We start from the raw sequence: 12,079 nt of genomic DNA, 5'->3' as shown, positions 1-12,079 counted from the left end.
TCATATAAAAGTCAGAAAGTACTCTGAGGGATTTTTTTTACACATCTTTGATTCTTCTCCCTTCTTTTGCGTCATCAAAACATGACATGTTGGCATTGCTGGGGAAAGGTGAATAAGATTGACAACAGTAAACACACCTCAAGCAAATGCACCTGTCTCAGTAGATGGTTAGCCTTGGCACTGAGCTCTGCTGACGTATAAACACTGTAAAGGAGACTAGCGGTGAAGCACAGGGAGGATGCAGAGAAAGACACACTCACATACACACACAAAAGTTCACTGTTTTTTGTGGCAAAAAGTGTGAAGGAGAGACAGAAAACTGGAACAGGGAAAAGAAAATAAGTGGGAGGGAAACAGAATGCAAAGAGAGAAATGAGGTGTGAGAGAGAGGCAGAGAGGGAGATGAGTTGAGGAGGCGGAGAGATGAGAGGTGAGGGAGGGAGTAATATAGACGGGGAGGGTGGAGAAGAGAACGATAAGCCACACTTGGATGAAGCATTCCAGTTGAGCGAGGAGGGACTTTCAAGTGATGGATCGGGAAAACTAGACTGCAGGTCTGAGGTCCTCAGACTGGTCAGAAGAGCAAGTGCAGGGATGGGCAGATGAAGTCAGGATAAAAACCAGGTCCACAACTGATACAGACTGGCGTGACTTCTCTGTCTGGCTGTTTAACCTGATCTGAACCTCCTTACTTTTACAGAGACATACTCAAGATTTGGTCAGTTCTGGGGACGACTGACCACCAGGACTGAAGTCCAGCAGAAGTTGGAGGGAGTTCACTTGGAGTTGGATCCCACTGGAGGCACTATGGATCTGTACAAATGTTTGAGCTTACTTTTCTTCACTCTTCCTCCACAAGGTAAATCATTTCACCTCTTGTCAGTTGCAGTTTATTTGTCTCCCACACAAGATTCTGTATCACAAGGGAAATTTTTTAATTTATTCCAAGGTGAAAATGTATGGCTGTCAAGTTTATCGGCACCACAGCTGAGTGCCTGCATTTTCATTGTTTTGTTCTAACATAAAATATATATTATTTTGATATTATTTAGCTGGGAGATTTTTTTAAGGGGGGGAGGAGGTCCCAAGTAAATATTAAAAAGGCAATGAAGGGTTCTGTTGCATTTTTCTTTTTAAATAAAATAAGATTCAGCACTTCTCCCCATGCCAGTCATTTTCATCTGGTCCCTAGTGACGCTCCACTGCCATTATTCATTAGAAAGGCAATGATTTTACTGAAGGATAAACTAACGGTATGAATAACGCAATCACTGACAAAAACACAACCTTGAGGACACAAAAACTTTGTGGTTTCCTGCAGTTTCATTGGGTAACTACATCTGTTGCCTAGTGACCTGGTAACAGGATCTGCCTGCCTAGTCCAGGAGCGGCATTCACTGGAATAAAAAAGCGATATTTGCTGCATTATTTCATTTAAGATTTATTTTACCGGGGGAAAAAAAATCCCATGGTTTACTACCTCTTTTGCAAGGGAGCCCTGTTGGCCTAGGAGAGTGCATTGATCAGACAGAAGTGGGCCCAGTGGCTCTGACATCTCTGGATAATTAGCCAGGATGAAACTGTTTGACTTCTCTTTTCAAATCTGTAATTATTTGCAAATAAAATGATTACATATGATATTAGCCATCATTTCTGTGCTTTAGTATTTTAATAATGTTTCTGCATATTTCACATAATTTGTATTTGTGTGAGAGCAGGCTGGTAGCTCACATTTAAAAAGTATCTTTGGAGAGTGACATGATTTAAAGGAGAACGAACTGCATAATCTCACAGAAGAGAAAAAGATGAGTTATTATACTATATGATAGTCTCCATTCTGTGTAGTAATATCAGTCTGTACAAGTGGTACTCATGGTGTCCTGCAAAGCATACTGTACAGGAGTAAACTCATCCAAAGGTCACCTACTTTCTCCTGCACACATTGCTCTGACACACACACAGTCAAAGTCCCTGCAAGCTCCCCATCCAAACCCATCAGTTACAAGGCTGCCATAGAATCTACAGGAGAATCCCTGTTTATCTAATATCAGCTACATTCAAAAAAGATGTTGCTTTAAGCTTATGTGGCAAAACAAAGGTGTCTGTGTCTGTTTCGCTCATCTGAAATCATAGAGATATTTCAGGGTTGTTGGGGTTTGAGCCATGTCAGACAGATTCAAATGGAAACAGGAAGAAAACATGTAGAGGAAAAGAGAAAGTACTGTATATCCATTTAATAGATTATTGATCCTTAGCCTTTTAAAATTCTAGTTTTCAGGCAACTCAAGGACAGCCCATCAGCTTTGATTGAATGGGCAGGAAGAAGGAGGCCAGCAGCACGATAACACATTTGTTCCTATTTTAAGAAGACAAGTCAGAAGAATGGAGCATCCTTATGTAAGATAGATACATAGATAGCACACAACAAAATACCTGCTTAAAATGTACACAGCAGTGTTTCTTACCTTGTAATCATGACTCCAGTCATAACAATGCAATAAAACACCCCCAGTGTTTTGTGCAATAACCAGTTATGACCAATATGAAATATCATGCTCCGCATACAAGAAAGACATTGCAGTATGCAGTCGTGCCAGTCATGAAGTGAGGCCAGTTGAATAAATCACAGCCTGTGATGTATAGTTGTGCCAGTGAATTACCTGTACATATGCACAATGTCCAAAATAGAAAAATGCCTAAGTGAATATGAAAAAAAGAATTGTAATACAAAGGACGCTGTACTGTATGAGCCTGGAGACGATATCATTGTCTTTAATTGTTACCAGACCTCATTAGGTCATCCTCAGTGCTGTGTGAGCAGTTTTCTAAAAGGCTGGAGAGGGGTTTGGGAGGGGTTGAGCTGCTCCATCAGAGCAGTGACACTGACGCAGAAAGGGCGAAGGGGGGCGGTGAGGGAGGGAATCGCTCCATCAGCACATCTGTTTGGAGACACAACAGACGTCCTCAGATTCAGGTTCTTTCTTCCGCTTTTTCCCTCTGTCATTCATCCCCCTCCCCGCTCCCTGTTTGTCTCATGTAACCATGTGCCACTTGTATAGGAGGTCACCCTTTTTTTAGATTACACTCTGTATTTACAACAGTAGATTCTTTACAATGGCATAGTCGTGCCAGCTAAATCCATTACAGATGAATACATTCTAGATGGTAGTTTTAATACTAGATTCAGTATTAACATGATGTATTTCAAGTCATGGTTTCTGTTTCTTACATAAGTGTGCAAAACAAACTGGTTAAAAGAACATATGGAAGGTCTTGGCAGAGACTGCATGAAATCAACTTTCATAAAAGAAGACGAAGGATTTTGAACATTATTTATTGCATCTTAAAATCAATATGTCATGTTTTTAAAAATGGAATTAAATGTCACAAACAGGCTAGAAAAGGCCATCTCATTAATCTAAGCTTTCCTCTTATTTGTCTAATTTCTTATTTCTTTTTCAGCTTGTTTTCAACTTGAACCTCGTGCCCATGCTGAAGAGAGGCTGCTCCAGGATCTGTTTGTACATTACAATAAGCTCTCGCGGCCTGTGGAAAACACTACAGACACAGTGCTAGTCCACTTTGGACTGTCCATTGCCCAGCTTATTGATGTCGTGAGTAAAGTCTCACAGCCTTGTTAAGCTTCACCAGTAACAGCAATATCTTTCATGAAGGTTGATTTACATTATTATATTCTGTTGGTACAATCGTACTGTGCAAATTATACATTTTTCAGTGGCACTTTTTTTTTTTTTTTATGATCATAATAGCAACAGCAATAGGCAGAAGAGAAAGGTTTGATTATTCAAATCACTTATTAACAGAAATTAAACCGCAGCAGATGAGACATATTCTCCCTCAAATTAAATGTAGTTGTCAAGTATTCAAGCACTGGCACTAAACTGTTTAAATGTCTTCTAAACAGCAATGCGGAGACATTGTCGTAGCTTTGAGATTTAATATGTGCAGCCTGCATTGCTGCGGGCACGGTTCTCCAGGTTTTTGACACACAATTAGGTGACAGCGCTGGCTTCGCATGCCTGGTAGTGAGAGTCAGCTCTGGGTAAAGTTGTTGTTGCCTACAGTGTTTTCACTTTACTTTGTCTTAGATGTTCCTGGGGGAAAAGTTGAAGAAAGCAGCTTGTCAGCAAAGCAGTAGATACAGTACAGTGAGAGTGTTCCTTGGATGAAACAATACCTCATATTGTTTTTGTGGTGTGCTACACAACTAATTAGCTTTTTATAAATACAGTAGAGGCTGTGACTGTTTTGTGATGATGAATTCAAGTCTGACAAACAATTAATTTGAAATGAGATGAATATCAAAATTTTTTTCTTCTGTTGAATAAGGATGAGAAGAACCAGATGATGACCACAAACGTTTGGGTCAAACAAGTATGTAATGAAGGCAGACAAAACACATGCTAAAAATACAGTCCAGTATGAAGATGCAGTATGTACAGTAAATACAGTATGGTTCATGTGTCCCTATAGGAATGGAATGATTACAAACTCCGCTGGAACCCAGAGGAATATGAAAATGTCACCTCCATCCGAATTCCCTCAGAGATCATTTGGAGACCCGATATTGTCCTCTACAACAAGTGAGGATCTGTATCAGTATCTTGTATTAAACTGTAAGGACGTTTTTCACAGTCGCACAAGGGTGATCACTGTGATCTTAAATGTTGCTATTTTAAGACAAAAATAATCATACAGCAACTAATGTTCAGAGTCTGATGATGCAATTCCAGATGGTATGACTGGAGGGAAAACATGAAGATCCTGTTGTTGTGTCAAACATGTTGTCCTTTGCCAGTGTCATGAATTTAGCTGAAATGAATGTGAATAAGGTCAGAAATAATAATTGTGGCTGCAAACAAAGCTTGGTACATAATATAAAGCAATAGATTATGCTGGGAGTTAAAAGATGAAATGTGTGTGTGGATGTGTTTTAAAGTGCCCCAGATAAAGTACATCCAGTGTGAGTGCCTCAGGTATTGTATTCATTTCACTCTAAATAAGGTAAATCAGCTAATATGAAACACTATGAGAAACAGGCAAGATATGTTGAATACAACTGTCAAATTCACATCATTATACAAATGTCTTGCTCATTATTTGTAGGAACTAAGAAGGCCAGATGTGGAACAGTATGGGAATTACATTTTGAAATCAAATTTCATACACAGGGTAATTTTAAAGGCCTTTACATAAGTGAATAAAATGAGTGGCAGGAGTTTAAAAATCAGGTATTTGAGGTGATTTTATATGTTCATTTGTTTTAAACTTAATACAGTCTTGAGCTTGTTAAAATATCATTGAACCTATTAGATATACAAAGTGTCTTGTTTTGTTTGTTGAGTTGATATTTGGCCCTTCAGTCAAAATGCAGACTTAGATTTGTGATGATAAACAAACTTAAGGAACAGTGGCAGGCAGGCAGGCAGGCAGATGTTAATCAGTGCAGTTACAGTCAAAACAGATGAAGGCAAGGCACAACGTTAGATGATGATCTAGCACAGTGACTGATAGCTATTCTCTGCATGTACTAAAGGTAACTGCAACTAGGCGGGCGGAAAACTGGGGCGGATGATAGGCTGAGGCAGGGAATAATGGGTAGCACTCAGGTGTGTTATGGCAGGGCTGGAATGTGTTTAGTATGCACTACAGACATTAACTAGATTAACTATAGACAGAGGACGAAAGAGAGGATGGGGGCGGCTGTCAGCACTTTCGCTGGCACAGTATAAAGCACTGTCTTCAAGGATTTTTCATCTGGAACCAAAAACATTTGTGTTCTCGTTGTTTATTAATACATATTTTTGAGGCATCCAATCTTTTATAGTATTTGCTGGTGATACAGACATTTAAATATGTGTGTCATCAGCATACATACATTAGGAAAAATTGTTCCTTTGAAGAATTTGAGCTAATGTATGAATGCAAAAGATGGGAATAGAAAAATAAGATTAGAATCAGTATTCTGTTTTTAAAACAATATTGTGGCATTTTGTGTGATTTGCACTCATCATACTGTATAAAAAAGTTTCATGATTTGTCTTGCAGGTTAGTTAATAGAAAGTACTACTAACTCTTAGCTCGTAGGTCCTGGGAGTCATTGGTTGTGATGAAAACTGGTATAGCATTAACTCTTGTATCAAGAGGTGAAAAGAGTCAAAGATAAAAAAAAAACAACTAACAAACATGAAAGTTTGGTCTTGACCATAGAAACAGTGGTTTAAAAGCATTTTCTTTGGACGTTTCAGCTTTCCCCATGCCTAGTGAGGAAACACCATCTGCTGAGAACAGATGTAAAATGGCTTAAAGCTCCTAGCAAAGGCTAAGCAGTGGATCTCAGTCAAGCCAGATGGCATTGCTTGAAGACGTCTCCCAGAATTATAAACTTAAAATGCAACTTTTGATGAAGGCAACAGTGTAGTGTACATTTTAATAAGTGTGTTTCCATCTTTCTCCCCCTTTTATATCCTATTTTCATCTGCAAGTGCCGATGGAGACTTTGCAGTAACTCACCTAACGAAAGCACAACTGTTCTATGATGGTCGGATAAAGTGGATGCCACCAGCCATTTATAAGTCTTCATGCAGCATAGACGTCACCTTTTTCCCTTTTGACCAGCAAAGCTGCAAGATGAAGTTTGGCTCATGGACTTATGACCGTGCCAAGATTGATCTGATCAGCATGGCCAGTGATGTGGACCAGATGGACTACTGGGAAAGTGGTGAGTGGGTTATTGTCAACGCAGTGGGCAAGTACAATACCAAAAAGTATGAGTGCTGCGCAGAGATCTACGCGGACATAACTTACTACTTCATCATCCGGAGGCTTCCGTTGTTCTACACCATTAACCTCATTATCCCCTGTCTGCTGATCTCCTGTTTGACTGTGCTGGTGTTCTATTTGCCATCACAGTGTGGAGAGAAGATTACTTTGTGTATCTCAGTGTTACTGTCCCTAACAGTGTTCCTCTTGCTGATCACAGAGATCATACCATCTACATCTCTGGTGATTCCACTGATTGGTGAGTACTTGCTGTTCACCATGATCTTTGTCACGCTCTCTATCGTAATTACTGTCTTCGTGTTAAATGTACATCACCGATCGCCAAAAACACACAGCATGCCCCACTGGGTGCGGAGAGTATTCTTGGACTTGGTACCTAGAGTCCTCTTCATGAAGCGTCCACCAGGCACTGCAAAGCAGCACTGCAAGAAGCTTCTTGAGATGATGCACCGTCCAACCACAGTATCTGCAACTGGGAACTCGCAGGCCTTTTGGACAGGGTTAGAGACGGGGCTGAGACAAATGGGACAGGTAGAGAATACTCTTCCAAAAACTCCGACTGAGAGCCCAAGCATCCTTGTCTGCTCACCTTCTCCAACCGCTTCCCCTCTTAAGGACACCAATGAGGAAGACCACCCGCTAATGGCCAATGCTTTCTGCCAATCCTCATCCGGTCAGTGTTCAGTTGTCTCAGAGAAACAAACCCTACATGGACACAACTCTGCAGCCTTGTCTTCTTCCCGATTGTCCTTGCCCCCGACGTTGCCACTGTGCCCACTTTGGAGCCAATCTAAGGAAGAAATGAATACACTGGCCCCAAATGGCCGCTCCATCAGCGTAGAGCAAATGTGTGACCAACAGACGAAGCTTGTTCAGAGAGCTGGGCATCTGTGTCGCTCCCACAGCTTCCACTACTGCTGTCTGCATAATAACGGGCCTGGGGTGGTTGGGTTTGCAGGACAGGTGAAGAAACAAGCCCTTGCAAAGCATGTAGGAGAAACCCTCACAGCAGAGTCCACTAAAGATGCGAGTACCCAACATGACATAATGGTTCCCACTATTTCCCCAGCTATGCAGCGGGCTATAGAGGGGGTTCAGTACATCGCTGATCATCTCAGGGCAGAGGATGGAGACTTTTCAGTAAGTTGACAAAAATTACATTCAAGTAACAACTTCTAAATACTTATGTAGTGCTCATACTTACAAGATGTATTCACTATCTCTCAATGTGCAGTGCCTTCAGTCGATGCAGTTTGGTGGTCACTTTATAGTCAAATGAAGCTATTGTTTGAATATGAAAAAAGATTAAATATTTGCACTGTAGTAATCTGTTTGAATTCATTCCACCAAGGGGTGTTTCTACAATGTACTGTCCATCTGTTTGCAGATTTAGTTATACAGAACTGCTTTGCAGCAGCTTTACTCGTATTCAAAGGGTTTTACACAGATAAGGCAGCAGAAGAACAGAAAATGAACAGAACACAGTCTGTGAAAAAAGTAGGATAAAAGCATGGGCAGGATAGCATTGACTGTGGTACAGTAGCTATCCTCTAGGGGTGAACACCGGTATATCTTTCCTGAACATCTCTGATAGCTACTGCACAGCGTGAACACAACAAATCATGCACTTTTAAAGGTTTTATATTGTTAATCTTTAAATTTGTGGAACAAGAGAAATTAAAACATGACAAATGTAAAATTAGATGTGGAATTTAGTATATTTGTTAGTGTATAATTATTGTCAATACTACAATGGAGATGTTTCACCAGAAAAGGCCTGTCCCTCAGTAATTTGACCTTGAATTTATCATAAGAGAAACAAACAAGAATTGAGTGACATTTAGGAGATAGCTGCCTCATAATGAAAAAAAATCATCCATTTGAGAGAAATCAGTCAGGTGTGAAAACTGACAGCTGGTAAAGTGTTCTGCTGTTTCTCCTCTCTGCTAGGTGAAGGAGGACTGGAAATATGTGGCCATGGTCATTGACAGGATATTCCTCTGGATGTTTGTACTGGTGTGTATACTGGGATCAGTGGGACTCTTTCTTCCTCCTTGGCTAGCTGGAATGATCTAGAAGCTTGTCATCAATTAACAAAAAAAGTCCAAGAACTCTGACAGGAAGACATGGTCTTATATTATTTAAAAAAAGTTTATAATTTATCTTATTATTTTCTATTTTTCAAAGAGACTACAAGTCACACTCCTTGCTCTTGCTCCAGGTTATCAAAAGGTTTACCAGGTGTATAAATTTTGAATGGGGGCAGCCGTCCAACAAAGAAAATATCCTTCCGCATCACTCCATTTTGACGTTGAGTTATATTGATTGAGGATTAAAAAACAGTGAAGAGTTGACTCTGACCTATATGTGAACAACACAGAAGACCAAGGTCTTGTGAAGAATTTGTAACAAATTTATAACATTTTTTTAATCTCAAAATGAAGATTCTTATAAAATCAGTGCTGTATGTTGGCAATAGCACAGTTGACTGTGCTGTGCTCTCATCAAATATTCAAAAGACGATTCTGTTTCTGTACAAGGAAGGAGCTGTGCTGCTCTTTTCTAATCCAAGCAATTGAATCAACACATTTATTCAATATTTGCTTCAGCAATTCTTTTTATCACTGCCACAGGAAAGGCAGTGTTGTTTCTATCAGTCCACCACCTTGGTCCAGACTAAAATATCCACAGTCTGGATTGCAGTAAAATTCTGATCATTCTAGTCATTTTAATCAAGATCATTTTGGTGATTCCTTGACCTTTCCTCTAGCATTATGAACAGATCAATTTAATTCATAATGAGTTGTAATCAAATTTGCCATTCATGAGGTAGGAACCCTAATGACTCTGGTGATCTCCTGACTTTATCTACAGTACTGACACCATGAGGCTCACATTCGTGGTTTTAAGTGAAATGTCCCAACTCGACAGCTTTTGGATGGACTGATATTTGGTACAGGCATGTTCCCTTTGGGAACAATTGTACTATCATTGTTTTACTTTGTCTGGCAATTTATTGGACATGACCCAAATAACTGCAAGACTAATGACATTAAGCTCAAAGCACCACTGTGCAGCCACACAGAACTGCTAGCGTAGCTGTAGTCTCGTTGCATTCCCATCACTAAGTCAGGTAATATTCAAATAACTGCTGCTGTGTAAAACCTCACAAACACATTCTGCTCTGGGTTATATCCAAAGGGTACAGTTTGTACCACAGAAGTCTGAAAATTGATCCAAATTGTCATGTTTAGGCATTTGTTTCACTATTACTGTTGAAACATTTCAGGATAATTAACATTTCTCACAAGAGCTGTTGAGTATATCTAAGTGTTTTTCAATTATTTACAGAAGTTTCATCTTTTATGTCCTTAAACAGCATATACAAGCACTTAATGTCATCACTTAAAAATTATGACACTGAACAGAACATAAAACAACCCACCAAACTGCTGAACATTTAGTTCACAGTGGCTACAATGAGCTACAGTATATTCCTGTTTGAACATTTTCATTTTGTTTTTAAGTTGTATTCAAATGGGAATCCCTTTCTGTTGAACATACAAGAAAAAATGTGAATATTTTATGTACACAAAGTATTTATTTGAGATGCTTTACTTCATTGTGTTGACTTCTTGCCGTTTGTTTTTAATACCATTTGACTCAGTATTGATTAAGCATGAGTTTTTTTCTTGATTTTCTATGTTATGTGTTTATAAAATAAAACTAAACCAAACAAGGTACAACAGTATTTATTAAAAAACTATCTGAATACCCAAGATTTATTTTGACTTCATCTTTTTCTTAAAAATTAGCATTTTTGGCTTAAATAGCAGTCTCTCCTTAAATCACGATTGAGCTGTAAGCGTTTAAGACAAATTTATAGAATAAATAACAATGAGTACAGTGACAAATGCATCATTGAATGGATGGGAAACTTAAACAATGAAACTCCATTGTATGAACAAATGAAAAAACACAAATGGTACTCAGGGGTATACCTGTAGTTTCTCTGTTTCCACTAATTTTCCACTAATGATTTCCAGTGGAAAATGAACATATAGAAATGTCCCTAATCTGTATTTTAGTAATGTTTGTTGTAGTCACAGTAGAGTAGTCTTGGCTCACTGCAATTTAATGCAGTTTCCACATGCTTAAATTATACTCAGGAGCCCATTGTTCGTATTAAAAACATACATTCTATAAAACTAAAAGTGCAAAAAATGTAACTTGTCTGCTATGGAAAAAAATTAACATCCAGTCTTTTGCATAATTTCTCTAAATTGTTAGTGTACCCACCCAACACAAAAAATAGCATATTACTACTGCCAGGAAGGCATCACCTCATAAGTCTACATCCTGTTTTTCCACCTTACTAAAAACTTAGATGTGATTAGAGCTAAAAGCATGTAATATTACACCAGAATGTCCAAAGTGATGACCTCAGTTTTGACCTCAGCCAACAAACTACGTATTGTATTTTCTCTGGCTCAGCAGAAGACACACTACTGATCATTATGGAAAATCACAGACAAGAAAAATGGCAATTTACCACAATATGGCCCAAGACAAGATGAAATACCTGAAGTGTATATATTCAGTTCTTCAACATCCATCGAAGAAAGGCTGGGTGATAACACTGTGGCTTTGTGGTAACTCCAAATGAGTTTAAAAAAAAAAAAAAAACAAGCTTCAGTTAGTCTTTTGTCTGTACGCACAGATTCATATATGAACGGATATTAATTTCCATTTGCTCTTCCAGTTTCCTCTGGAAACACATTACCATGAAATATTGTCAATTGAATTCTTGAATAAAATGAGGCTGTTCTTTATTAAACTACAAACTAATTTCCATAAAGTGATAAGACAGGACTTTCACATGCATTATTTCAGTATTAAATACTTGTACAAAGGCAAATGACAAATTAATTCAGATGGCAGAGCTCCACATAAATTTTATGGGCTGCCTCAAGAAAGCAATGCAATGCCGCATGAGTACACTGAGTTATTAATCTCAACTAAATGTCGTGTTATTAAATTCACCTTGATAAATTAAATTTTTGTCTTTGTATATACCAGGGCTTTGATAATTAATTTAGATAAGGGGAGGTGTTTTAATTTCATAACTTTGGCTAAATCCAGTGATTAGATGCTTGGCACATGATGAACCTGAAAGTAATACCGTTTCCTGAGAGACTGTTAGAAAACTGTATGTATAGTATGCACTGTGTGGGCAGTATGCAAGTTTGAGACATGTATAAAGAGCAGTGCCAGC

General features: G+C 38.7%; 1 protein-coding gene across 2 annotated transcripts; it reads left to right on the top strand.

Moving 5' to 3' along the window:
• The first annotated feature begins 504 nt into the window (after positions 1-504).
• Positions 505-10,534, top strand: chrna4b (cholinergic receptor, nicotinic, alpha 4b). Of its 2 annotated transcripts, XM_020612614.1 has the most exons (7): positions 505-859; positions 3,463-3,614; positions 4,351-4,395; positions 4,495-4,604; positions 6,507-6,742; positions 7,004-7,944; positions 8,755-10,534. In XM_020612614.1, exons 1-7 carry the CDS (start codon positions 808-810, stop codon positions 8,878-8,880), a joined length of 1,662 nt encoding a protein of 553 aa, XP_020468270.1. In that variant the 5' UTR covers positions 505-807; the 3' UTR covers positions 8,881-10,534. The 2 variants fall into 2 exon arrangements, with proteins under 2 accessions (XP_020468270.1, XP_020468269.1); XM_020612613.1 differs by having other exon boundaries at positions 6,507-7,944.
• Positions 10,535-12,079: the final 1,545 nt, after the last annotated feature.

This window comes from Monopterus albus, unplaced genomic scaffold (genome assembly GCF_001952655.1).
Source record: "Monopterus albus unplaced genomic scaffold, M_albus_1.0 scaffold126.1, whole genome shotgun sequence".
Taxonomy (NCBI): domain Eukaryota; kingdom Metazoa; phylum Chordata; class Actinopteri; order Synbranchiformes; family Synbranchidae; genus Monopterus; species Monopterus albus.
The sequence above is the reverse complement of the archived record's forward strand: the minus strand, read 5'-3'. Positions and strand labels throughout refer to the sequence as shown.